The sequence below is a fragment of the Rousettus aegyptiacus genome, unplaced genomic scaffold (assembly GCF_014176215.1).
Source record: "Rousettus aegyptiacus isolate mRouAeg1 unplaced genomic scaffold, mRouAeg1.p scaffold_m13_p_3, whole genome shotgun sequence".
Lineage (NCBI taxonomy): Eukaryota > Metazoa > Chordata > Mammalia > Chiroptera > Pteropodidae > Rousettus > Rousettus aegyptiacus.
The window spans coordinates 6,858,943-6,885,448 of record NW_023416306.1 but is presented as its reverse complement, the minus strand read 5'-3'; the positions used below and the strand labels follow the sequence as shown (position 1 = coordinate 6,885,448).

At 55.8% G+C, this 26,506-nt stretch overlaps 1 protein-coding gene across 10 annotated transcripts in view; it reads left to right on the top strand.

The window, feature by feature from the left end:
- RALGPS1 (Ral GEF with PH domain and SH3 binding motif 1) overlaps nucleotides 1-26,506 on the top strand; it is a 240,160-nt gene that overhangs the window by 62,911 nt on the left and 150,743 nt on the right. For 9 of the 10 annotated variants that reach the window (XM_016131698.2, XM_036218304.1, XM_016131695.2 and 6 more), the window contains exon 5: nucleotides 18,396-18,479. In XM_016131698.2, coding sequence (XP_015987184.1) covers nucleotides 18,396-18,479 — 84 coding nt within the window. Of the gene's footprint in view, nucleotides 1-15,579; nucleotides 16,506-18,395; nucleotides 18,480-26,506 lie in introns of those variants that run through there. The other variant, XM_036218305.1, reaches the window with a different exon arrangement.

Genomic DNA, 26,506 nt, shown 5'->3' with positions numbered 1-26,506 from the left:
GGCACCCACACGAGATGCCCAGTGCCAGGCGCGGGGCTGTGCAGGCAGAATACTTCTTCCGTAGGACGTTTAGATCGGGCTCTTCCGTGGCCATTGTCTGCAGGCCTTCCGGCAGAATTCTGGGTTCTTAGGGGCCGATGACCTGGAGCTGTCTGCGGGAGGACCCCTGGGCCTGTGAAGGGATCGTGGGGGCTGACGGCTCCTGGCGCCTCGTTAGCGGCCAAAGCGTCCCTGGAAGCTGGGACAGTAGCGGCAGCCTTTGGAGACGTGGCCCCAGTGAGAACCAGCGCAGTCGGGATGGGGTGACACTGAGAAACCGGCAGGCTCTCTGGCCGAGTCGGGGCTCGAGCACCTGATCTTGGGGGTGGGGGGGTCGTGTGGCGTGTTGGCGGTTGAACCACAGCATGAGCCGTGGTCCAGGCGGAGCCGAGTTGGAGATCCTGCTCCACCACGGACCAGCCGTGTGAATTTGCTCAGGTTCCTCAACATCTTCAGATCTCCGTCATTTCATCCGCGGAGCAGCGGTGACGGTGGTTCCTCCGTCACAGGGTTGTCGGGAGGATCCGTGCGGTGATGCGTTCCGGCCCCTACCCAGCACCCTGGCTGGAACCCCGCCGCCTGCGCTCGGGGGTTGGTGGGCGGCTGCCGTTTCTCCCCTTCCTCTCTTACCATCGTCACCCAGATGTGTCTCCGAGAGGGACAGAAACTGGGCTGGAGTCTCGAGTCCCAGTCCTGTGAATTTAGGAAGGCCAGGGCTTCCTCTCCAAACCTGCGTGGCTCCCCGAGGCTTCCCCTCTGTCCCGCACGCCACCGTTACCCCGTGCCACGCGGCGGCACCTCGGCAAGTTCCTCCAGGAGACTCTGCCGCGCCGAATGCTGGAGCGCCGTGGGGCCGCCGCGGGACGGGTGTCTGGGCGTCACCTCGCCAGCCGCCACGCGCAGCGCGGGCATCGGTGTCCTCAGAATGCCCGGTGGCCGCGCCGTCGGCGTGGCGGCCCCTCAGCCGAGCTCGGTCTCCTCCAGCGTCCCCGGCTCTGGGCTCCCTCATCGGGACCGTCCGTCTTCCTTCTCTGTGCAGAATCGTGCAGACCGCGGGTGCCTCCAGCCCCGTGTGCGTCTCGTGCCCGCGAAGGGACGTCAGGACGGGGCGCCCGCCCGCTAGCAGGACCGCCTTCCTCGAGGGCCGTGGCTGTGGAGAGCTCCTTCGGTGGCGGTCGGGCACGAGGTCTGCTTCCGTAATTATTTTTATCAACGGTCACACATGCTTCTCTGCTCTAGGCCCTAGGGAAAGGAGAGTCGGCAGGTGAGATCTGCTGATGGGCTTGGGTTGGGAGCACGACGTCGGCATGCGGCCAGCATGTACCTAGGTTGAAACCTCGGCCTTGCCACGCGCTGCTGTGTGTCCTCACGCAGTTCGCTTCCCTTCTCTGAGTCCCTGAAGCTCAGAGTCCGGAACGGCCTTTCCTCCACGCGCTGCTGTGTGTCCTCACGCAGTTCGCTTCCCTTCTCTGAGTCCCTGAAGCTCAGAGTCCGGAACGGCCTTTCCTGCTTGAAAGCTCCATGCTCTGAGGCAGATGTCGTCCAGGGTGCCCGTGGGGTGAGCCACGACTGCCTTAACCTCCACCCTTCCTACTTCCCTGACGGATTAGCCCTGATTTTGTTGAAATTAACTGCTGACCTCTCTGGAAGAAGTGGGGAAGCAAAGCCGCACATTAGGAACGTCAGCAGATTCCAAGAACTCTCAGAGTCGGAAGCCATGCTGCCGGTCTACGGTTCCTGGCTCCCGACTCTTGCAAGGAGGCCCCTGGATCCCTGCCCGGTCATTTGCCTGAGAGAGGGGCTCCCCTCCCCTCCCCTCCCCATCCCTCCCTGTCCCTCCCTCATCCTTCCCTTCACTGAGGCCACCCAGGCTGATGGGCGGTGGGAACAGGGCAGGGAGAGACACCAGGTGAGTCAGGGTATTTTTTGTTTCCAGTTAACAGAAAACAGCTCAAGCTAGCTTGACAAAAGGGGAATTTGCCAACAAAAAGGGGAATTTTCTGTAAGCCTCGGGGTGTCTCATGGGCCCGGAAGCCTGGCCACCTGGCCAGACACTAGCCTTTCATCTCTGTCCTCTGTCGGGCCTCGTGCCTCTTTCTTGGGCTTCCTCTGACCCCCGGTAGGCCAGGGGGCCTGAGATGGCTGCGCAGGGTCCTGAGCCCTGGCGGCTGATTCTTTTCTCTCTCCCTCGGTCCAGATTCCAAATTTGCACGCAAGGATCAGGTAGGTTCCTGTCGTTCGAGGCGCCTGCCCCTGTCGTGGGGGTGAGGGCAAGGTGCAGTTCTCAGACAAGCAGGAGTGGTCGGAAGCTGGGCAGGCACTCCCCAAAGGCCAGGCTTTCTGTGTCCCCCTGTCCTAATATGTCATTTGCCTCTTGGGGACCTTCTGGCTCTGAGACACATCTCTGCTCCAGTCAGTGCCTTCCACGTTCACATCGTGCAGGCTTCTGAGCGGGTTCCGAGGAGGTGGGGTGGGAGCCCGCGGAGCAGTCGGTTGAGTGAGTGATGCCGCCTGCAGCTCAGTACCCCTAGATGTCCGCGTTTAGACGGCCTTTATTTACACACGGCATAGGGCAGCCTTGAGAACACTCGGCCACGAGGAAGTGAGCTTTACGTGTTTATCTGGGATTAGGAAAGACCCCTCATGCAGGAGCGCACTCTGCGTCTTCGTAATCCTGGCCGTGGGCTCCGACATGTAAGTCCCCGGGACGAAGGCTGGCCTGTGCAGGGCCTCAGGCAGCCCGCGGAGGCTCCCGCAGATCTCCACTAGGGCGCCGGGGGTCCCAGAGCCACCTCGGTCCCTTCCCTCCAGCAGCTTGACATTGGCCGGGCTCCGCCGGGGTCTGCCCCAGTGGCTGGGGACGTGTGTGGAAGTGTCCTTTTTCTAGACGCTCAGAATTCAGTGGGGTGTATTAGACAAGTTATACGTCTAACTGGAAAAAGTCTGACTGCATTTTAAATCCTTTATTTCTATCTGGCTGATATTTAAAAAGCCATTTGACTAGGTTTGTACCTGCGTGCAATCAAGACAGTTAGGACGACTCTCCCTCCCACTCCAAGATGTTTAAAAAAAACAAACAAAACTAACACTGTTTAATTGCATCTTGCATGCCAAGATTTAGTCTGGATGTCAGAGCATAGAAATGGGTTTGCATGTCATGGGAAGATGAACGGGCAGCCTCCCCCACCCCTGGCCTCCCTCACGGACTGGTCCTGGCAGCCCCTTCCTGCCTGTAAATCCTCGGGGTTGCCTCACTGGCATGTTGGCGCGGGGAGAAGCAGCCAGATGATTTTACAGTCCATAAATGCAAGCCCCAGACGTGCTCCGAAATTCATTAGCATTTGTTTGCTCGTCATTACAAATGTCTGTGTTGTTTGCTGTCCGACTAGACTGGCGGACAGGTGGGGCCCGACCAGGGCGCAGAGGGCTCCGAAGCCCTGGCTCTCGGGAAATGGGAGTTTCAAGCAAACGTTTAATTTATGGCTGGAGATGGTTTCTCTCTCTGGAGTACAGGTCTTGAAAGTTTGACTCTTTAGATGTAGACCGGCTTTTCCTTCAGTGGAAAAAAAATGAGACACTCGATAAAACCTCAGGAGAAAGGTGGTGATGCCCTCAACCCCCACAGTATAGATGAACTTCGGGGAGGGCAGGCCCCTCGAAACGTCCTGCACAGACACTTCCCTGTGCAGCGGGGTCTGCACCAGCCTCCCCCTGTTTGGCAGAGCTCAGCCCCACCCCGCTCCTCAGCCGCCCTTCCCTCCTCTGGGCCCCGGAGCACTCAGGGCCCAGACTGTGGCCAGCCCCTGCCCGTATCCTCACAGGGTCCGTTTCAGACCCCAGGTGACCCTGCAAGCTGATGGTGAGGCCGCGGGAGGCTCTAAGCCGCTGCGGGCGGAGGCGGTCAGAGCAGGGCTGAGTGTCTCAGCTGCGTATGCTGAGGTCGAGGTTTCGGCGGCCCGTGAAGTCTGATCAGCATCTGGAGGGAGGCTGATGTGCAAGGGGCCAGATGTCTGAGGTCTCCGAGTGGAGTTGGAGATGCCAGTGTAATTAGTGGAGAGCTCTTCCACATGGCCTTCCTGGGGCCTGCTGTGCATTCCCGGGGCCTGCTCGCGACGGCAGCCCCGAGCCTGTTCAGCCGTCCCGCGTATCGACTGTGCGTGAGGGTCCCTGCCTGGCGTTTCAGGCACTCAGCGATGGAGGAGAAATTTCTGGTCTGTGTACGAAGAGCTACCAGGGCCGCACTGTTGTAGGGGACGGACTGAGTGCCGTCCAGGAGGGAAGCCAATGCCTCCGGCCGGCAGCGCATCCTGGAGGGTCCTGTTTGCTCGCGGCCTGGAAAGCCTGTTGTGAGTTAGACACAGGAGAGGGCGTTCTGGGGAGAGGGAGCAGCCTGCACTTGGGTGAGGCAGTTGAGAAGAAAGGAGCCGTGTGCCGGGACCGGTGAACAGATTAGTTTGGCTAGAGCAACGGAGAGGTGACGGGCCCCGTGGGAAACCGGAGCACAGAGTGGGCCCTCTGTGCAGGCCTGGGGTGCCGCGCCCGGGCTCCCGGGACCGGCCCCTCTGGCAGAGGAGCTGAGCAAGCCGCAGCCAACGTGCAGCAGGCCCCGTGGCCACAGCGCGCCCCCCGCCAAACCCGTGACTCTTTCCCCAGAATCCTGCTGTGTGTCCCGTCCCCGGATGACACAGCTGGCCACCCGGTCAGGCCAGCCCTGTGGCACCTGTCCTCAGTGGCTCCGCGCTCTCCCACCTTCTCTCCTCCTAGGCGGTCCCCGCACCCCGCCCCCCCCCACCCCCCGCTCCCCCCACCCCCCGCCACCTCCCTCTGTCCCCAGGGCCCCCTCCCGGCTCAGGCTGCCCTCTCGCCTCCCCTCAGTTTATACGCTTGTCTCCTGGGTGGCATCTCTGTGCCCACCCTGCCCCACCCCACTCTGCCGCTCACCCTGCAGTTTTCAAGTCTCTGTCCACGTCACATCTTCAGAATTTCCGGAGGTTTCCCCTGGCCGGCGCGCCCGCCCTCCGCGGCGCTCCTCTCCTCCTCGCCTGGCTCGCCGCGAGCCCCCCGCTTCTCGGCCGAGCCAGCCCCCTGCCGCACTCCCTCTTCACGTGCTGTGTCCTCCGGCCCTTAGTAACACGTTCGTAGTTAACGTGTGTCTTCTCCACGGGAAGGCAGGTGCCCTGGCCACTGCCCCGTCCCCCAAGCCTTGCACAGTGCCCGGGGCGGCGCGCCGTGCAGACGGCCTGGGTTTTGCCGGTTCGATGGGGCTGGAGACGGAGCCGAGGAGCTGGCCGGGCCTGAGGTTGGAGTCCAAGCCCTGGTCTCACTCCCTGTCTTACCACGGGTGGTTTCACACCATAGGAGGCTAGTGGCCCCAGCGTCTGAAAGCTCTCCTCATACTTTTAATTTAAATAAGTATCTTTACGTAGATCAAACATTTGAAAGGTTGGTTTGTTTTTTTAGCCTTTCAGGAGAGGAAATAGGTCTAAAAGAGCCATTCCTCCTGGTCTGCTTGTGGTCATCTGTCAGTTCAAGTTTCAGAGCAGCCAGCGCTCCTGTGATTTGTCTTGCTGAGTAGCCATTGCTGGAATTTATCAAAAGTCTATCACTCCCTCCGTCCCCCAAAATCCTGATCTTGCCAGGGGCTTCCAGCTGCTTGTGATAAAAGACCAAGTTACGGGCAGGGGTTGGGGCGGGGGGTGGGGGGGGTGGAAGGGGGCGGGGGAAGGGGTTGGGGGAAGACTCAGGATGACGTGTTGAGTGAAACTATTATTTGGACAAATGAGGACTTTCCCTGTGGCCCCCTCCTGCAGCTCCTCTGCCTGGCTCCGTACCGCAGTCAGGCCGGACTCTGCAGGGAGCGGGCGTGGGGGTATCCTGAGGGCCGAGACAGCCTTGAGCCCCCGGGCAGCCTCCAGGCTCATCATCTTCTGCAGCTCCCCCTGCCCCTTAGCCTGTTCCGAGTGAAGACTGTCTACAGCCTGGCCCCTGTTTGGTCACCTTCCCTTGCATCTCAGTGTTCCTCCAGGATCCGTTTGTATTAAAAACTCGGGCTCCGGGGTCCGCCACTTGCCATCTAGACAGAACTTGCATAAATCACCCATTCGCGAGCCTCGGTTTTCTCGTTTGCAAAATGGGATCGTGAAATCCGCGTCGTGGTCTCTTCGAGGCTCAAGCCAAACAAAGTAGGCAAAAGCGCAGCGTACAGCGCCTAGGACGTAGGCAGCGTGCGACAGCCGTTCTCTCCTTTGTCTGTCTGTCGTGCCGTCTACTTTGCAGACGCTCAGTCGATGTTGTTCAAAACGTTGGTGGAAAATCGCAGTGATGGCTCTCAGCCAGGTCGAGAGCGCAGTGGGTAAGAGCCCGGGTTTCGGAGTCCTGCAGACCTCTGGGTTCGAATCCTCATTTCGGGACTGGCCGCATGACCTTGGGCGAGTTCATTATTCCCTCCGAATCTCGACTTTACTTACGCGTGAACCGCGGGCGGCCGTAGCGCTCCCTGACGGACGCCGTCATTGAAAGGCTGGGCCGCGCACCGTAAGCGACGTGGCCTGGTGCCCGGCGCACGGTAAGCAAGCTGTTCGCTGCGTCTGCCGCCGTCGGTTTATTATTGTTATTTTCAGCCCGGATACAGGACCGAGCTCCTCTGGGAGGACCCCGCTCACCGCCTGCCTCCCAAAGTGGGGAGGAGGCGGGACCGGTGGCCGGTGGACTCGGGGTGTTCCCACTGAGTTCTCTTCCTGTCTGGTGAGATCTGAAGCCCTACAGTTTGGGTCTCAGCCTCCCGAGATGGGTCCCAGGTGTAAGGTGACTAATACTGCCTCTTTGGTGTCTGGCCGGCCGGTGGCGACCGCTCCTGGCCTGTAGACCTCCCGAGACTGGCTTTTTTTGGGAAGATGGGAAACATGTGGGGCGCTTCGTGTGTGCTTCCCGTTCGTCTCTGTCTCCCCGAGTTCCTTTCCTGCCCCAGACAGCCCGCCATCCACGGGGGGCGGGGGGGGCCTCACGCCGCTCACGCTCCCCGCCCCGCCCTGTGCCACCTGGACATTACCCCAGTCCCGCCTCAGCAGACAGCCCAGTCCCACCTGCAATTCCATGCTTCTGACGTTGAGCACCTTTCTCTTCTCTCTTTTTCTTTTTTCCCTTTGCTTCTTCCTCTCCTTCCTCCCCCGCCCCCCATTTTCCTCCCCTTTCTTCTGCTCCCTCCCCTTTTTTTCTTTCTGGAATCTGAGTTTCCCAAGGTCATGGTCCATGGTCATTTGCATTTTTTTCTGTTTGTCGGCCCCCTTCTGCCTCCTGCCTCAGCAGACGGTCATGGCCACCTCATCCCTGCGGAACAGCGCAGCACCCCGAAGCCCCCCACTCCTTCCCGACTGTGTCCCTTTGACTGTGTCCTTTAGACGCCACCACCTCTCCACACCCCCTCAGAGCAGCTGAAGAAAGGAAGCCACCGCAGTCATGCCGTCTCCAGGGACAAGTCTTCCTTAATAGTGTTTTTGATGGAAAGACATACATATCCCTCTGCTTCTCTTCGGCTCACTGAATGGGAGAACTTGGTGGGGGGCCTTAAAGACCATTCAGTGCCACTGTGTTTTACAGACAGGAAACTGAGCCCCCAGAGAGGAAACGACTGACCCAAAGCCTCAAAGCGGGCTTAAGGCACAACCGAGATTAGAACCTAGGACTCCTGACCGGGACGTCCCCATAAAACCATGACGTTGCCCATGTAAATTGCATGTGTATTTCTCCATCTTATTGAAAAGAACTTTCTATTCCAGCGCTCTGTAACCCAAATCCCTCCAACAGTTGCTGCTGGACCTACCTAACCCATTAGCGACAATGGGTTTGAGGGGGGCAGGGGAGTGGAGGTGGGGACAGACTTTAAGGAATGGGGACATAAAGAACCCGGGTCGATCGCTTGCGAGCTCTTCACCTGTCCAGGCTTCCTGCTGCTCCTGGCCGACCTCGCTCTGGTTTTTAGCTGTCCGCCTTGGCTCCCCACCTCGCCCTGGCCCTGCCCTTGGGACGTCTTCACTCGTCTTTGGTTCTCCTGCCTGACCCCTCCTTTTAATCATTTCAGTATCGTGCCTTGTGCATTTTTAGAGCCGTGTTTTCCAGCGTGTGGCCATGGACGCCTTAAATGTGGCTAATCCCAATCGAGGCGTTGCGAGTGTAAAAAGCCTCCGATTTCAATGACTTAGTACAAAAAAAGAATGTAAATTACCTCATCAGTAATTTATTACATTTTACAGTGATGACAGGTTGAAAAGATAATATGTGGCATATATCGAGTTAAAGAAAATAGATTATTAAATTTTGTCTGCTTTTCCCCATTTTTTTTTTTTTTTTAGTGTGGCAATTAGAAAATTTAAAATGTGTGGCTTCACTCTATGTCTGTTGTCCAGCACTGGGCTATAGCTCCTGGGCCTTTCTCAGCCAGTGGTCCATGAGAGGATGAAGCCGAATGCTGTCTGTAAGAATACGCCGTTCTCAGGAGACTTCGGGAAGTCACTCACATCATCTTCTGTGTTCCGCGGTTCAGATAAGGCACCCACCTGAGGAAGGCCATGGCACCTGTTGTTTCTCTTCCTGTGTAATGATGGCTTTTGGTTTGAGATAGGTGTTACTAAACATCTAAGAAGTTGTTTTTTTTTTTTTTTTAAATCTTAAACAAATGTTGCATTTTGCTAATTAGTTTTCAGTATCTGAGAAGATCATATCCCTTTTCCTTTGATTTACTGACGTGCTGCTGTTATATTAAAATGTTCATCACATTAGCTTTATTCTTCTATTTCTCAGCCCCGCTTGGTCATAGAGGATGATTCTTTCCCCCCCTCGTTCTGTACGTGTTAGCACTCGTGGCTTCTTTCCATCACTTTTTATGCTCTGGAATAAATTATTCAGTATAAGAATTAGGTGTCCTTTAAAAGCCCAAGAGGACTCACTGGCGACATGACGTGTTCCTGGAAGCTCCGAGTTAGCTTTCCCAGTTTCTGGCGTGGTGTTCAGCGTACTCACCAGTCACAGAAAAGTGTATTCGTCCAAAAAAAAAAAAAAAGGAAGGTGGCACAAAGATGAGGTTGGAGCCTGCATCTTCCCGTGGAGCAGGCACTTCCAGAAATTTCACTTCGTGTTCCCAGCAGCGTTCAGGGGGACCCTGCCATATGTGAAGATCAGGGTTAAGAAGGATTGACTCGTGCCGAGAAAACGTGATGACCAAGTTTAAATGGCAGTGGAGACAGTGAGCCGCAGATGGGCTGTCGCCGAAAGCCAAAGTAGCATCACAAGGCAAGCTAAAGTTTCCTCATGGAGCTCGGAGGAAAAGCAAAGGAGACGAGTGTGGCGGATAGTTTCCAGCAGAGGCTGCGTGTGCGTCCTAGGGGGTCCTCCGAAAGGGGAGGTGGGCAGGCGTGAGGAAATGCAGCGTAGTTAGGACAAAAGCAGGTTCTGAAACCGTCGGGACAGCGTGAGCTCAGTTTTCGAGACAGCGAGTGGGTGTGTTTGCACCTGTGGCCAAGGGCCCAGGCTCCGGCACCAGCAGGCCTGCCCGGGTTTGGACCTTGGCTCTCATGTTGACCACATCTGAGGTTTTGAGCTAATTACATAATGTTCTGACCAAACTTTTGTTCCTTCACCTGTAAAATGGGCCAGTAGTTATACTTATCGGGTAGGGTTGTGAGGATTCAGTGAGCAGTGGATGAATGCACATAAAACTGTTGACCTTGTGCTTGGCACTTAGTAAGTGCTCAGTAAATGTTAGCGATCATGGTTATTTTCATTATTATGGACCCAAATGTAAACTCTGGTTTTCTCTGGGTATTAGGCTAATGGCGATTTAAATGTTCCTTTGTAGGCTTTTTGAATTATCCAAGTTTTCCATAATAAACACATATTAGGTCCCTAAAATAAAAAAAAAAAAGAAAAGAAGAAAAAAACCAGTGTATTCTGTTTTACAAGAGAACATCTGAATGATGTTATTTAGAAAAAAATAAATAGTTCCCAATAACATGGAGAAGGGGACTCGAGCCTTGTCCCCAGGGTAAGAGAGGAAAAGGGGCGAGCGGCCCTGTGGGGCTCGTGTCGGGCTTGGGCCCTGGGCGAGCTGGACGCCGGCGGCTGCTCTCCGTTCTGTTCCTGGGCCCTTTCCCCGTCACATGGACGGAAGGCTGTTCGCAGGGATGCAGCTGGCCGCTGGCCGGCGTTGACAGCTGGTTCTAATTGTGCAGAGCTGCACAGTACTAGGGCTGGAAAGGGAATGTTTTGGGAAATTTGCATCATCTTCATGATCCCAAGTCTACATGTTTTCTGAGCAGACAGTAGTTTAGGGATTTGCTGGAACAGTAGTGGCCGTAACGGAGTTGCCTTTCTATAGAAACGAGGAGGTCTGCAAGCGGAGCAAGATGAATTACTTCTGTTCCCTCCGGGGTCTCCCCCGCCTCACACATCCTGACTCCACAGAAGGTGGCCATTTGCCCCCAGTGACTCTTTCCCCCCCTTGTGGTTTGCCCAGCCAGGGCTCCCGAGCCTCGTGGAGGCCCTCCTGTTCATCCCCGCCTGGGCCCTGCCTCCTCCCTTTCTCCACGTACACTGCTGCTAGCAGGTGTTTATTTTAGATCACTAACGTGAACTGCTCTCACGTGAGAAAGCTGTAGCACCCGTGTGTGAGATGACAGCACACTCGATCAGAGCACGTCACGGGTCTGGACCTTTCTGCCGCTTGCTGGCTCGTGCCGTCAGGGCAGGGAAACCTGCCTCGCCCACAGCGCGAGGCTTCTGGGAGCGGCCTCTGCTCAGCAGGTCCCGTCCTGCTCAGAGTAAAGCCCAGTCCTTACCTGCCCTCAAGGCCGGGCTACGACCCCGGGCCTCCCCGCCCCCTCCCTTCCCCACCACCGCCCCTCCCACTGACGCCCCCCCTCGCTGGTCTCGGAGACACCGCGTGTCACGTCACGACTCAGGGTGTCGTGCTCGCGCGCCCTCCTTCCTGGCGCCCTCTGCCCAGCGCTTAGAGCTCGCTGCCTCACCTCATTTGCATTTCCACCCCAGTGATGGTCGATCAGCCAGGCCTCCTGAGGCATCGCCTCCAAATCGTCCATTCCTTCACCCTGGTTGATGCTTCTCCGAAGGATTCATCGTCACCTGACTTACCGCGGCCTCCCAGCTGCACGTTGGTTTTGCTCATTCCCACATTCCCTGAAGCGCGCTGTGACTCCGGTCGGGACACGAATGTCGCCGTGTCTCACAAACTGTCAGGCGCCGTCGTCCCTTCCTTCTCCTTCTCTTCCTTCGCTCCTTCGCTCCTGCCTTATCCTTCTCAGCCTTTCTTCTCGTCCGTCATCATCACCATCAGCAGCAGCGCCACCAGCCAGGAAAGAGCCGAAGACATCACAAGCCCCTGGCAGCCGCTCAGGAGGCTTGGCTCTGGGAAACATCTTTTAGGACTTCAGCCTTGGGGAACGAAGCAGGAAGGCCCTTTGTTGCTTTGAGTTACGGTAATTTATGTTCCCGTGTGTCTCCCCCTCGGGACAGACACTGAGCTCCCCTAGGCCTCCTGCGACATCGTGGACCTGCCCCAGCCCGGCGCCTGGCACTTAGCTGGCCGCTTTCCCTCCCTCTTCTACCTCGCTTCCCTCCTTTCTTCCGTCCTTCCTCTCTTCCCTTGCCGCCTGTCTCCTTTTGCCTTTTCCTCCTTCCCTTTTCTGTCCCTTCCATCTTCCTTTGCCCCTGGTTTCCCCCCGGGGGTTTGCGCAGCTCCTGCCACGAGCCCCCGGGAGCTGGCCGGGCCCCGGGGTTAGCCTCTGCCGCTTTGCACTTCACGAGGCCGCGGCCGCCGTCTCTGGAGGATGGGCTTGTTTCCCGGGGGCCCAGCCGGTCACAATTTTCACATGGTTACTCCTTCGGAAGGTGCAATGCATCTAGTGGTCGTGGGAAAACGACCTTTATTTATAAATGTTGTCACTGACAGGTTATAAGCAGGTTATGACTTTATAAAAATGTTGTATATTTCTGAGTGTTCGCCCAACTTCGAAAATTTAATTTTAGAAGGATGACAGTGTGTAGTAATATGTCATCTATTAAAAGTTGTTTCAAAGTGATCCTGTACCTGTACCTTCCGAGAAGAGGCTCGACTCCTCCCCCAGGCCCCTCCCCAGAGGTAAATGCTTTGAACTGTTTCTCTTTCTCTTCTGGTGACTTTTGGAGCTTTAGTCGGCGCCCTGGAACCTCGATTCCTAGCTTCGGCAGCTCCCCGTGGTGTTTCCTGGCCGCTCACTGCCTCGGCTTCTCCTCCCGTCTCCACTTGCCACCTTCTCCAGTCAGCTGTGCGTTTTCATGTCAAAGTACTGAAGTTAACATTCTCGTATTCTGCGGCCGCAACCAAATCCATCACACTTTTCCTTAGGCTGACTCCAAAGGTTGAAAACCAACCAACAGCATTTATTTTTGTTATGGCCGTGTAAATACTATTGAGTGCCATGCTGAGCAGTGTGCCGGATGCCGCGTGACCCTCTAACGACCCTGGGCGATTCAAGGGGGAATAGGTGTCAAGGACCCACAGATTCTCTCTTTTTTTAATTCATCAACTGCCTAATATCGGGGTGTAGATACATGTGTAATATTTAAATGGATCCGACTATGAACACATATTTAAACATAAATATGTACTATTTAAATGGACATGTGTTTAAATACGTGTATGTTTTAATACATACACACAGGCATTTTGGTTTTTTGTTTTTCTTAGAGATTATAATGTTTTTTTTTCTGTTATTATTCACCTTCATTGTGTCCACAAACTTTTTCAAGCTTTCGATTATATTTTTATTTCTACCCTATTTTTAATTACATTAACTTTTCCCCGGAGACCCCCCCCTCAGGGCCCCTCGTCTACCCCAGTTCGAATAGTTGCTCTTCATCCTTCCGCACAGCGGTCACTGTGGGCCTTCCCTTCACGGTGCGGTTGGACTGTTCCTTTTCTGTTTGTTTTGTTTTGTTTTGTTTTGTTTTTTTAAAGTCATATTTATTGGGGTTTAATTTCATCCAGTAAAATTCATCCCTTTTGGTGAGCAGTTCGGTGAGTTTCGATAAACGTGTACTCTCACGTCTCTACTGCGATCCCGAGAGAGCACTCTGCCGCGTCCCCGGGCTCCACTGTTGTCATTCGCTCGCTGTCCCCAAGTCCCCGGCAGCCAGCGGGATCCAGTTTCTGTCCCCGTAGATTTTACTTTTCTCAGAATGTCACGGAAAGGGAATCATACGCGATGTTTGTGTCGGTTTCTCTCACTTAGCACGGAGCTCCCGACATCCCCCCGTGCCGATGCTGACGCGCGATCAGTGGTTAGTCCTCTCTCGTGGCTGAGAGGTGTTTGATTGTGTCCATCCGTTCACCCGCCGATGGAAACCTGGCTGTTTCCAGTTGGTGGAAAGCGAGGACGAAGCTGCCGTAAACACGCACGTGTTTCTCTTTGCGTGGGTGCGTTCACAGGAGTGCGGTGGCTGGGTCGTCAGGGAGGGGCACGCGTAAGACGATGAGGACCTGCCGCGCTGCCTGCCCAAACCGCCGCGGCGTTTTTCACGCCCGCCAGCGAGGCGCGAGAGTCCGGAAAGGCCTGGCTCCCGAGTCACACCCACGCGTGGCCCAGCCCTGGCGCTGCCTGTCCCCGCCGCGCCTTGGGACTCCCATTCCCGGGGGTGTTTCCAGAACTGCGACCGAGCGGGCGACTGTCGCGCCGGTTCTGAAGACGGCTTCCCGGATAAGACGGGAGGAGGAAGGGGGCACGGTCGCCATCGAGCAGGGTGGCCATGTGGTGCCGGTGGCCGCCAGCCTGGCGGTGGCTCCTGAGGCCGGACCCGGTGACCTTTCCGCGAGGCGCTGCGGCCCCCCCCTGCGGCCCGTTGCAGGGACGTGATTTGGGGACGATGGCCGTCGGCGTGAAGCGTGTGCGCGGAAGCGCCACATGTTGGCACCAGGCTCCCGTGGGGCCCTCAGGGAGGACTGGTCCTGCTCCTCTGGGCTCTACCTCACTGGCCCCGGATGCGGTCAGGGTCAGGCCTTTCTCAGGCCACGTCTGGGCATCTGACTCCCAGACCCCTAGGCGCAAAGCTGGCAGCTGCTGGGGACGTGCCTGGCAGTGTGGCCCAGAGCTTTGCGGGGCGAGCCACAACCAGTGGTGACTCTCGCTGCCACCTAGGAACGCTTGCCAACGGGAATATTAAGACAGTTGTTTTTACGTCAGTTAGGGACGTTTTTCCATAGACAGTTTCTTCGTAATAAACGTTCTCCTTTGACTGCCAGAATGGACGTCTGAGTGAATCTCATGTCGTTAGGTGCTTTTCCTTTAAGGCAGGTGGGCAGGCACCCTTCTGGCCTGGGCCTGCTGATTTGAGGTGCCCGTGGGATGCCAAGGAAGGTGTGGCCAGGAGGTAGCCGTTGCCCCACTTGGAGCTCGGGAGAGAAAGTCGGGCTGGACGCACACACGTGGCTGAAGCCACGGCAGTACATGTGACCTTGCAGGGAGGAACGTGGGCACAGGAGAGTGCAGAAGGCCGCCCTAAACGGCCTCACGCGTCAGAAAAGGACCACAGCCGCCGGAACAATAGGCTGAGGATGGGGGGCCCTGAGCGGCGAGAAGGCAGCCAGGAGAGCACAGGGCGAAGGGCAGGGAGTGAAAACCGCGGCGGAGGACGTCGTCACTGTGCAGGACAGGACAGTGCCCGTGGAGCAGGAGGCGGAGGAAGGCGGAGGGCGGAGCCCAGAGACCCGGCAGCCCTGCTAGGGAATTCGCCGGTGAGGAGGGGAGGGCAGCCATGAGCAGGAGCTGGGAGAGGCGGGTCTAGAAAAGATGTCTTTTGCTATTACCGTCATTATCATCTTCATCACCATTATTATGATTAATTGGAAGGGCGTATGTACGTTAAAATGCTCAGAAGCAGGAAGAAGAAATTGGAGAGCAGGCGGTCGAAGATGCAGGGATGGAAGCGGGCGTCGGGGCGAGGCCTCCGAGCAGGGGGACGGGAGGGGGCCCAGGCCGCGGCGGACATTGGGGCCTGAGAGGACAGGGCCAGGAGGAGGGGAGAGGGGGCAGGCGCGTCTGTCCATCTGTGGCAGAAAGTTTTCTTCTCACGTCTTTTTTGGTCTCTGATGAACCCGGAAAACATCCAGGTGACGGAGGAGAGGTCCCCGAAGAAGCCGGCACAGGGCCGTGCAGGGGCCGTTCTCCTTTCGCATCCAGGTGACCTCAGCAGAGGACTCAGAGCCGAGGAGATCCTGGGCGCGATTGGGGGTCCCGGAGCGCAGCCCCGGGGACAGCCGAGTGGTCTCTCGATGATGCAGAGCCACCAGCGCCTTGACAGCCTCAGGCCGGCCCTTGCCTCCCGTCTGAAACCTGCCCTGTCTCCTCTGGTCCATTTTAACATAATCGCTCTCCAAGCAGTCCCATAGCATGGACCTTTTTTAGGCATTAGTGACTGGAAGAGTTTTGTTCTATTACCTCACATTTTCCAAACCCACTTCACACAGATGGAATCTCTCGTGATCCTGTAAGGCCAAACACTGACGAGGAACAGTGCCAAGGACCCGTCGTAGTGTAGATGGAGTCATCTTATTTCTTTTGTCGTCTCGATGAATCTTTCTGCACTGAACCCGGGCGATTGCAGCACTGAGGACCACTCGTCCTCGGTTCGTTCAGCAGATGCTGGTGGCGCCTGCCGTGAGCCAGGCCTGTGCCCTGCACGTCACCTCCTTCGTCGGGCTCTCTTTTGGTCTCCGCCACCATTCTGCGGAGTCCGGGTCAGCGTCCCTGTTTTCATCAGCGGTGACACTGCCGCCTGAGGGTGCCCGGGAATTAAGTGGCAGGGCCGGAATCTGCAGCAGGATCTTGGGCTTAAAGTCCTTGGCTCCTGCCGTTTCATCAGGAAACCTCTTCGGCGACGTTCGACTCTGCTGAGGTTTTAATTTTAAAGGTCGCGAGCCTTCCACTGCCGAAGCTTCCTCAGGGGCACCGTCTGATCCCGCCGTCTTCCGAACCCCAGAACTGCACGTGTGGATTTGGAGTCAGGGTTCGGAAATGTTCACGTCGAGCAAATGCAGGGAGATGTATTAAGCACCCGCTTGGGTTCCTGGCTGCGTGACATCGGTAAAACGAAAGGGAGATGATAGTGAGTTTTTAAATGATTCAAGACAGCGCCAAGAGTGTGACGTGGGAGGAAGAAGAGGACGTTCGCAGTGGGAGCTGAGGCTCGCGGCAGCGTGGCCCTGGGATGCGGCGGCGAGACCACCTTTGTCGCGCACTTGCCCGTGCTGAGAAGCTAAGCGTCACGCGGCTGGTGTGCAGAGGACCAGGGTGTGACCCAGCCTGTCTAACCGGGAGGCCCCCTCCGCTCCCTTGAGGATGCCTTCCTGTGTTACTGACCGTGGGGAAACAGGACCACAGATTCTGAATTAAACGTAGACTCATACATACCTCTACACATATGTACGTGTATATGGTTTTTTGCTGGTTTTTAAGCATTCAGGAAAAAACAAAGGGGCAGCTCTCAGCCATAAATTGGGCAACATCCATGCCTCCGTCCTTGAATATCAGTTTTGTGAATTCTCTTTTATATCTGATTATAACCCATACCTTTCCAGGACTGGCTTTGGGATTATCACGGGAGAAGGCTCTTGTCTTCACCATTAAACCTCAGAAGGGCGATAATATACATTTGCAAAATGCTTAAAATACGTGTTCTACAGGTGGGGAGGGGTGGGAGAAGGAATGTAACTGAGTTAGGTCAAATATATATTTGAAAAGAGACACAAATATACATTTTCAGAACAAGGAGAAATGTAGTAAACAGAGATAAATTCCATATCTCAAAGAGATTCGTGTGTACTTTTGAAAAGAAGTTGAGTCTAAGCATTCAGTCATGAAAATGGGTAATACCGAGCCCTTTTCCTCTTGGTTAAAGTGGGCGTGGTAAAAATTACATGCAATGACAGGTGAAGGGCCTCATCCAGCGCCTGACATGTGGGGGATTCTCGATAAAATGGCAGCATCAGTTAATATCATTGCCATTACTGCTGCTACTTGGGGTCTCCGTGGTGAGGGTGTGAAGGGCGTGGCAGGGTCAAGGGTGGTCGTGTTTTCTCGTGTGGGCGGCTGGGAGGGTGACGATGGTGCCATTCACGGAAGCGAGGCAGCCGGGAAGAGCAGCCGCTTCTTAGCTCCTGGTTGGAGCCCAGTCGTTCTCGGGTCCGGGTCATTCATTCGTATCCAGAGCTGCCCATCGCTCTTGCCCAGGCTTCCCGCCAGTGCCCACCTGCGGTGCGTAGCAGGTCTCAGGGTGCATTCGAAGGGCCCAGCACGTCCGGCACAGCTGCTCTGGCTGTTCCCACTGCCCTCCCCGACTTCCGGGGAGACCCCGGTTTGTGTCTGTGCCAGCCGGCGGGCATCTGGCTCTCACCAAAGTCCCAGGTGTGTGCCAAATAATGTTATCAGTAATACGAAGGCCCGGTATCTGTCAAAAGGAGGTCTTGGAACGTAGGGGCAGAGACCTTTAAAATCTGCCTTCCCTGCCTTCCATTCTGCAGGGCTCCCCAGGGCACAAGCTGGGAATGCTGGGTGTTTGGATAGTGGCTTTTCCTTGCTCCTTTATATAACCCCCAAGCAGCTCATTAGATGCCCGTTATCCCCTTGGATAGGAACCAACCTCGCCGATAAGTAAATTCAGGTAATTTGATCAAATTGTAACACTAAAGCTGCTGAGAAAGAAGAGGCAAGGCCCTGAAAATGATGCTCAGGGGTCCCTCCCCTCTGCCCCCCTCTCAGTTGTATGGGAGATGGGAGGGGCCAACTTCAGGAAGGAACCCCAGGTAATTCCAGAAGCTCCTCTGATGGCTGTGGGCTTGGACTGAGGCTTTCCCTGACTCCAGGAATGGAAGATGTCACATAGTTGATGAAGTCTGAGATTCTTCAGTCAGACTGAAATTTTAAGCTTGCCTGTGGGGGAGGGAGTCCCACCAGTTAAAACATCGTGTCCCCTCTCAGACAGTGTGCATTAAGAAGGGCTTCTGGTTCTAGTGGCGGTGGTAGGGTTAAGTCTGTTTTGACACAGAGGTCCTGGGAAACGGGGCCGGGGTTGTGGAGAAGGTTTCCCATGTCTCTTCCTCACTGCGGGGGTGGGGGGCGGGGTGCTCCCAGGAAGCACCTCCACCTGTCGACTCAGCCCTTCTCCCGGAAGAGGGGGATCCTCGTCCACCCTGGCGAAGATACGCATGGCCAGGGTTCAGCCCTTCCCCACCTCCTGTCCGCAGTCAGCTGGGTGCTCCTGGTGTGCTTGTATCCCATGAGACTCGCTGTTGAAATGGACTCTTTGCTTCCTAGGAACTAGCCAGCTGTGGATGGAGTAAGAAGGAGAAACATAGTCTCGCCCCAAACGTTGTGGCCTTTACCCGGAGGTTTAACCAGGTAAGCAACACCCCTTGCATGTGCCTGTCCAGTGAGTAAGGATGTCCCCCCGTGGGCTGGGAGCCCTGCCAGGGGTCAGTCCCAGGCGCCTAGTTCCAGGGCCAGACCCCTGTTCCTGAACCCGCCACCCTCAGGAACGACTCTGTATCGCAGTCCTTTTTGTCACTCAGCAGGCGAAACTGCGTCCATCCTTCCTGGGTTTACATTGATTCCGTGGCTTCCAGTTCCCTAGAAGCTAGGGTGCAGGCGCCTCAATTGCTCCGCAGGGTCCCGCACGGTGGGTCTGCTCTGTCCACCCCTCCGGCTCGCCTCTCGTCCCTCCGCCCTGCTCCGCGGGTTCCGGCCGCCCTGGCCTTCCGTCCCTTTCCGGAGGCACCTTCTCTCTGTCCCTTCGCACTCGCGTTCTGCTCAGCCCAGAATCCTTCGTCCCTGTTCGGTCCCCAGTCGGGACTCAGCTCGAATGGGGTCTTCCTCGAGGGGTCTTTTGTGAATCCGCAGCCTGTTTAGGGTCTCCCCACGTGGCCCTTTACTTGTCTGTCCTCATTTTGTGGGACCCTTCAGCCTCCATCCTCCTCGCCCGCCTGTAGGCTCCAGGAGGGCAGGAATCAGGTCCGCCTTGTTCATCACTGTGCCCCCCTCCACGGCCTTGTCAGCCTCAGGCATGCAGCCGACCCCCAGGACATACGTGGGCAGCGAATGAATGAGGTGCTCAGGAAACACTTCTTGAATTGAGTTTCTTTGGATTCCCGAAGGCCTGGTCACCAGCTCCATTCGTACTGCTGTAAATCAGCCTGGTCTAACTGAACCTTTGCTCCAGGAATGAAGATCTGCACCCCTACTTACTGGAATGATGGCAGGGACTTGGGCCCACTGAGCGGGGAGAGCTTCCGATTGCTCGGCCAGACCCGCCAGAACGTGATCTTAGGGGAAAGCACCCTGCACGACCCCCCTTGGACAGCTCACACCCCACAGTGGTGCTGTCGTAGTTTTTCTCGTTTTTCTGGTCTCGCCTGAGGGCATCGGCCTAGAGGTTACATAACGTGCGTGACTGGAGCTCTGGGTGATGAGCCCGGGTTCCCGTGGGCCCTCTCTGCAGCTGGGCCCTCCCTCGGAAATGCCAGGTCCTGTGCCTCACACCATTACTCAGCCCTCTCCCGGCCTCCGCAGCCTCGGCCACCACCCCAAGTGCAGCAGGAGCCTCGGATCTGGAGGCACCAGCCTGTGGTCCCAAGATCAAGGCCGGAGTTAGCATTACTGCTGTTTCATGAGATTTAATAGGAACTAAGAAAGGCCTAGATCCATCTGTAGTAGGGACTGCACATCGTTTGTTTTGGAAAGGGAAGTTCTGAAATCTTTTGTTCCTTTTTCCTTTCTTTTCAAAATCTTTTCCTTTTCAACCAAGCTTAGTCTTAAAAAAAAACAAACAAACAAAAAACAGAACAAAACAAAACAAAAACAGATGCGCGCATACTATCAGGGGATTCATAGTTTCCTTAGCAAAACTATGTGACTGGGAGCCAGCTCCGTCCCACCTCTGAGCAGCCGCAGAGCTCCCGGAGGAGGGCTGCCGGGGTCCTGATGTCATCTGCTTTGCACGCGGAGGCCAGGTCAGCTTGGCAGAGGGCGGCGCGGCTTGCTCTGCGAACCATCGCAGCGTGTCCAGATCGGACCAGTGCGGCGAGCCAGAGTAAAGTCAGCCGCGTTTTCCCGAACAGCGCCCTGAGAAACGGTCTTTCTGCCAGCCCGTCAGCTCCTCGGAGGGAGCAGCTCCTGGACACGGTCCTGGTGGCTCCGGTTTGTCAGCCGGCCAGCGGCCAGGCCCGGTCTGCCACTGGGGCTGCTTTCTCGGAGATGACTCGCTTGGCCTCCCTTCCTGGCGGGCCTCCACGTGGAAGAGCGCGGCTCCTCATCAGACCCCAGTAAAGGAAAGCAGGTCACCCACCTTCCGGGCCGCAGTTCCCTTATCTGTAATTGAGAACAGGGACGGCATTCGCCTTGCACAGTTATTAGCAAAATGCAATGAAGTGGTATGTGGAGCGGTCTTAGCACAGTGTCTGGTGTGTACATAGTAAGTGTCCGAATGTTTGAGGGGAAAAGAAGGGGAAATGTGATGATCAGCGCATTGGAAGGAGTTTGCCAGGGGATGTGAGGCTCCTTGTGGCCAAACCAGAAACCCAGTGGCCAGTAGTCTCGTCAGGCCCTGTGGGCTTGCCCGCTTCTCCATGGGGCCTGAGTGCCTTGGGATTTGTTCCTAGAGTGGCTGAGATGGGAGCCTGGCCAAGGTCACTAAGGGACTGTTATGGGCCAGGCTTATGTCCCGGCCCCAAGGAGTTTAGCATAAAGCACAGAGGGTCCCCACCTTTCTTGGCTCATGTGTTTTTGTTTATTAGAATCTGACAAATCATTTATGAACCCGCCTCCAGATGAGTGCACAGATATGTAATTTTGCATTTAATTTAATTTTAGTGAGTTTGCTGCCCCCCACCCTGAAGTTTGTGCACAAACACTTTAGGGGTCTCTGGACAGTAGGCTAAGAAGCTGTGGTTGCAGGAAATCAAACAGACCTGGGTTTCCATCCTGGCTCTGCAGCTTGTTAGCTGTATGATCTCGAGTTGTCTTTCGGCCCCTCACTTTCCTTACGTAATCCTTTCGGGTGGTTTTGGAAGCTTAAATGAGAATCATGGACGTAAAAGGTCTAGCTCAGCACTTGCCACACAGTGAACAGTCAAGGTCAGCTTCCCCCAGAAGGTGCAGGGCAGTGGGAGCTGAAAGAAGTCGAGGCTGGCGCCTCACTGCTGGCGGATGTGGCGATTGTGTCCTCAAGACGCTGACTAGTTAGGAAAAGAGGAAGTGGGAACTGGGAGGCCCGGGTTCCAGCGCAGACCCTGCTGCCACCTCGCCTTGCGGCCTTGGGCAAGTCTCTTCCTCCCTCTGGGTCCCTGACAATTATATGCTAATGGAGATCAGGCAGGGCCAGAAGGTTCCCGGGATCTTTCCCTGGAGGACTGCTTTAACTGTTCTCATGGATATATATATATATATACACATACACACACACATACACACACACACACACACACACACACACACACACACACACACAAATACGTAGCTCCTAGTGCAGAAACCCCAGCCTAAACTCGCCTCAGTGGCTATGGAACGAAGTCCCGGGAGTGACTGGACCTTACGTGTTGGGAGGGCGCCCGGGCCGCGCCGGCCGGCCTGGGCGCCTCACCTCCGGCTCCAGCGCGGCTCCCCGCCACGCGGCCGTCTCCCTTGTGGTTGGAGGCAGCCGCCAGCAGCCCCTGGCCCGTCGCATTCCCAGGGCGATCAAGGCGGACACGTCCTGCCTCTTTTTCGGTCGCACTGGCATCCGATGTCCTGGAATTGAGACTCAGGGCCTCCGGCTGCCCCGGCTTGTGTCCCAGCCCGTTCATCCTGATCTCCGCGCTCCGACCAGCAAGACGGGAGGCCGGGGTTGGCCAGGTCTCAGACGGGGCTTCCCGTGTAGGGGTGGGGTGGGGGGGACATGCCGCGTGGACCGAGCGTGGAGGAGTGGTGTCCCTCAGGGAGGGTCAGGGTGCTCTGACAGGAAGCAGCTGAGGATGGCGGCCCGAAGGAGAACACGGGTGCCCCCCACAGCCCCTCCGCTCTCTCCCCTCATCCTCCCGCTCCGGGCTGCCGCCCCAGTCCATCTGCGGCTCCCCTGTCTCTGTCCAGGCGCGGCTGCCTTCCCTGCTCCCGCACACCATCGGCCCAGGCACCGAATGTGCCCGCCGCCTCTCGGCTTTCATTAAAACGGTCTAAAAAATATCCATTGAACACTAGGCTCGACCTACTGAGTCAGACGCTATGCTAAGCATTTTACGTGGTTTTCACAGAGTCCACTGAGGTGGACGTTTTATGCCCATTTTATAGATAACGAGCCCGAGACCAGGAACGTGGAGCATTTTGTTCAAAGTCACGTAGCTGGTGCGTTTCCTCCACTGAGGGGCCTCCCCCTTTTTTCTGAGCACGACTCCTGGTCTCCCAGGTCTCATCATCGTAGGGCTGGAGCCAGTGCTCACGTTCCCCCTTCCAGATGCTGGCTCTGAGCCGTCATTCCTTCCCCGTTGTATAAACCCGCTTTCATCTGAGGCTCATTACGTCTCATGTTTAACAGGTGTCAGCTGAACACAACCCAGGCCCTGTGCTCGACGGGGGTCCACGGGACACCAGATGTAGCCCTCGCCGTTGTCAGCTCCGAGTCCGCGGTGGGGGGCAGATGCGATGGCGGTGATGACGGTCCGGGGAGCCAGCGCCAGGACGAGGACCCCAGGGCGGGGGCGGGGGCTGTGGGACGGGAGGGCAGGAGACCGCATCGGAACCAGGGGAAGGAAGTGGCGGGGCCCAGGAGTAAAGAGCAGGCTTGGCGATTGACCGGATGTGGAGGGACATGACAGGAGAGCGAAGGCGGGTCCCCTCTGGTCCTCGGCCTTCGAGACAGCGAACCCAGAGGGAGGTGCATTGCCAGAGTAGGAGAGGACTTAGGTCTGGACATGTGGGCTGAACTACGCAGCAGGAAATTAGACATTTGAGTCTGGACGCCAGGGGAGAGATCTGGCCGGAGACGCCGCTATGGGAGGCATCTGGGTTTGAAGCCACGGGAGTAGATGAGCTCATCCAGGGTGCAGCAGGCCCAAGCGAGAGCCCGCGGGCTGCTGACATTTAAGGGGTGGCAGAGGAAAGGGGGCTGCGAAGGGGCAGCCTGGGGCGGGGAAGGGCGCTCTGCAAGGGTGGCGTCTCGCATCCGTGTTTCGGGAATGAGGGGGCGCTGCAGAAGAGGTCAAGGGGGAGAGACCAGGAGGGTCCCTTGAGTTAGGCGGCCTGGGCTCAGCCGCGGCCGTTCTGTGCGGATGTGACGTGGAGGGTGGGCTGTAGCAGCTGCGGTGGCGGGGGTGAGGAAATCAGGACAGAGGTGTCAGTGACGCTTAGGACAGTGACCCCCAGGGAGGACGGCGAGGAGGGAGGGTGGAGGGGTGAAGGCACCCAGCAGCTGGCTTCTGGCCCTTTTTCTTTTCAGTGGGAAGAGCCTTGAGGGCGTTTGTGTTTTGAATGGGAGGAGCCAGTGGACCAGGACAAGCTGAGAGAGAGGGAACATGTAACAGCAGCGAAACCCTGGGGAGGCGGGGAGGCCGCGACCGGGGCGTCTTGGGCAGGGCAGAAGGACACAGACGGGGGCCTGCTCGGGGAGAGGGGCTGCGGTTCATGGCGCCTCTTCCCTCAGTGGAATGGGAGGCGAAGCGGGAAGCAGTGGGGCGGGAAGACCGAGAGGCTCGGGGAAGCTTGACGAAGCCCCCTCAGGGGACCGCAGAGCAGGCGTGGAGAGACGCTGGGGCAGGGACAGTGGTCCCCAGCGCGCGAGGGAGGCGGTTTTCTCTGGCTGCGCCTCACAGCCTGGGAGTAGGGGCGAGGGGGCCAAGTGCTGGGACCCATCCCCAGTCGGCGTTAGCAAAGCGGAGTTTTGGGAAGGAGCAAGGGGCAAGGGGACTTAAAATGCTGGCTAAGGCAGGGCCGGAGTGACAGATGACAGGGGATCAGTCTGCCGAAGGGGAGAGGGCTCCCCGGGGGTCCAGGGCATGGGGACAGGGACAGACGGGCATGGCGCGGGGGCTCAGGGAGAAGGTCGGGGCTCGGAGTTTGCCAGGCTGTGGCCAAGACTGGAATTTGAAGTTTCTGGTGCAAGGCCATCCCGGGTCATTGTGGGGAGGAGGCGGCTGAGGTGGTAGGTGGAGAACAGACACAGGACCTCGAGGCCACGGTCACTCACAGTGATGCCGAAGTCGCCCAGGGAAGGAGGCAGGGTTTGGTACGGACAGGAAGACGGTGGTCCACATCCTGATCTGTTTACCTTCCCTGTAGCTGTACCTTTTCCGGGATTTTTGTTCACATCTTCCAGGATGTGAAAAAAAAATGAAAGGGGGAGAGGCGTAATCATGCATGTGTCGCCTTTTTAGACGGGCAGTGAACCTGGACACAGACTTTATACTTTTCATAAAAATTAACTCAACGTGGATCATAGGCCTAAATATGAAAGACAAAACTATAAAATTTTTAAGAAAAACAGAAGGAAATCTACATGACCTTTGGTGATGAGTTATTAGATATAACACCAAAAGCACAATCCACAAAAGAAAAAATTAAAAAGTCGGACTTAATTAAAATTAAAATTTTCTGCTCTGTAAGAGACACTGCTAAGAGAATTAAAAGACAAAGCACAGACTGGAAAAAATATTTGCAAAGCATATCTGATAAAAGATTCGTATCCAAAATAGGCTCCTAAAACTCAATAGTAAGAAAACATCCAGTTAAAAAATGGGCAAAAGATCTGAACAGACACCTCACCAAAGAGGTACAAATGTAAACACATGAAAAATGCTCAGCATCATTTGTCATTGGGGAAAATGCAAAACGCTAGATATCTACTAAAATGGCTAAAATACAAAAGAAAATAAAGAAGAAAAACAACTGACCATACTAATCGCTTACAAGGGTCTGGAGCCGCACAAACTTGTTCATCGCTGGTGGGAATGCAGGTGGTACGACTTAGCATTTGCACTCCTAGGTATTTACCCAGCTTACCTGAAATCTGACACACACACTCACACACACACAAAGCATGCACACCTTTATAGCAACTTTATTCATAATCATCAAAAAGTGGAAGTAACAAAGATGTCCCACAACAGGTGAATGGATAGACAAACCGGTAAAATTGTGTAAGGGAATAGTAGTTATCCAAAAAAACAAACAAACAAACAAAAAACAACCCCATTAAGCCATATAAAGACATGGATGACTCTTAAGTGCATCGTGCCAAGTGAAAGAAGTCTGAAAAGGTGACATATATATGATTACACCACCCTCTTTTTTTTTTGGACATTCTGGAAAAAAAGGTCAAAAATACTTCTGAAAAGGTAGAGCCATGGAGATGGTAAACAGGTCATTGGTTGCCGGAGGTCTGCGAAGGGGAGAGGGTTGAGTAGGCCAGGCACAGGGGACGTTTTCACAGCGATGACGATACCGTAATGTTGGGCACATGACGCCGTGTGTTTGTGAAAACCCACAGAACTTCATAGCACCAAGAGACAACATTAGCGCATGCAAATTTCTAAAAAATTCAGTGTGTTCTTAAACTGGGATGCAGAACATAACAAAAGAACCTACGTTACGAATGTGCAGTTAAGGCGGGTGAGGGGGAAAAGTGCCGACCCAAGTGACTTTGGGAGTGAGTGGAGCCGGTCCGACTGAGGACGGGAGGAACCGCGGGTAAGCGCTGGACTCTGTCTGTGAAGCCCTTTCCCGGGGGGGCGGGTAACGATGCCGGTGCCATCATGATGCACGAATGCTGGAACCGGATAATTAAGGAAACGGATGGCAGCGGGGGCAGCCAGGTTTCTCACGGTCAGAGTGGGGAGTTACAGACAGGCTACGTGAGAGGCTAGCGTGATCCGTACAGTAACGGACCGCAGCTGGAGACGTCAGTACGGACTCATATGTAGTCTAATGTAGATACGTACGGATGGTTACGTGTAGAAATATGTATAGATGCGACTATATATGTGGGTTAGTGCGCGCATACACACACACACACACACACACACACACACACACACACACACACGTACCTCCTTGCCCTGCCGAGAGGGCCTAGAAACAATGATACCCCCATCGCAACAAGCACACCTAGTGCCCAGGTCTTGGCGTCTAATGCCATAATCTACTAAAAGGAATCGAGGCTCCTTGGAGAAACGGCTGGTTTAGGACTGGGGCGCGAAAAACGCAAGGCGAGCCCGTGGCATCAGATAGTGCCAGAACGTGAGGAAGTGCCCAAACGAGCAAGCAAGCACGCGACACCGTGCCGGGGGCCTGTCCGAGGGGTGCGGGAGCCATGCGAGAGCTCTCTGTGGCCAAAGCTGCAACAGCTCGAGCAAGAGAACAACATAGCATGGGATTATAGCCCTAAGTATAAAGTAAATAGACGAGTC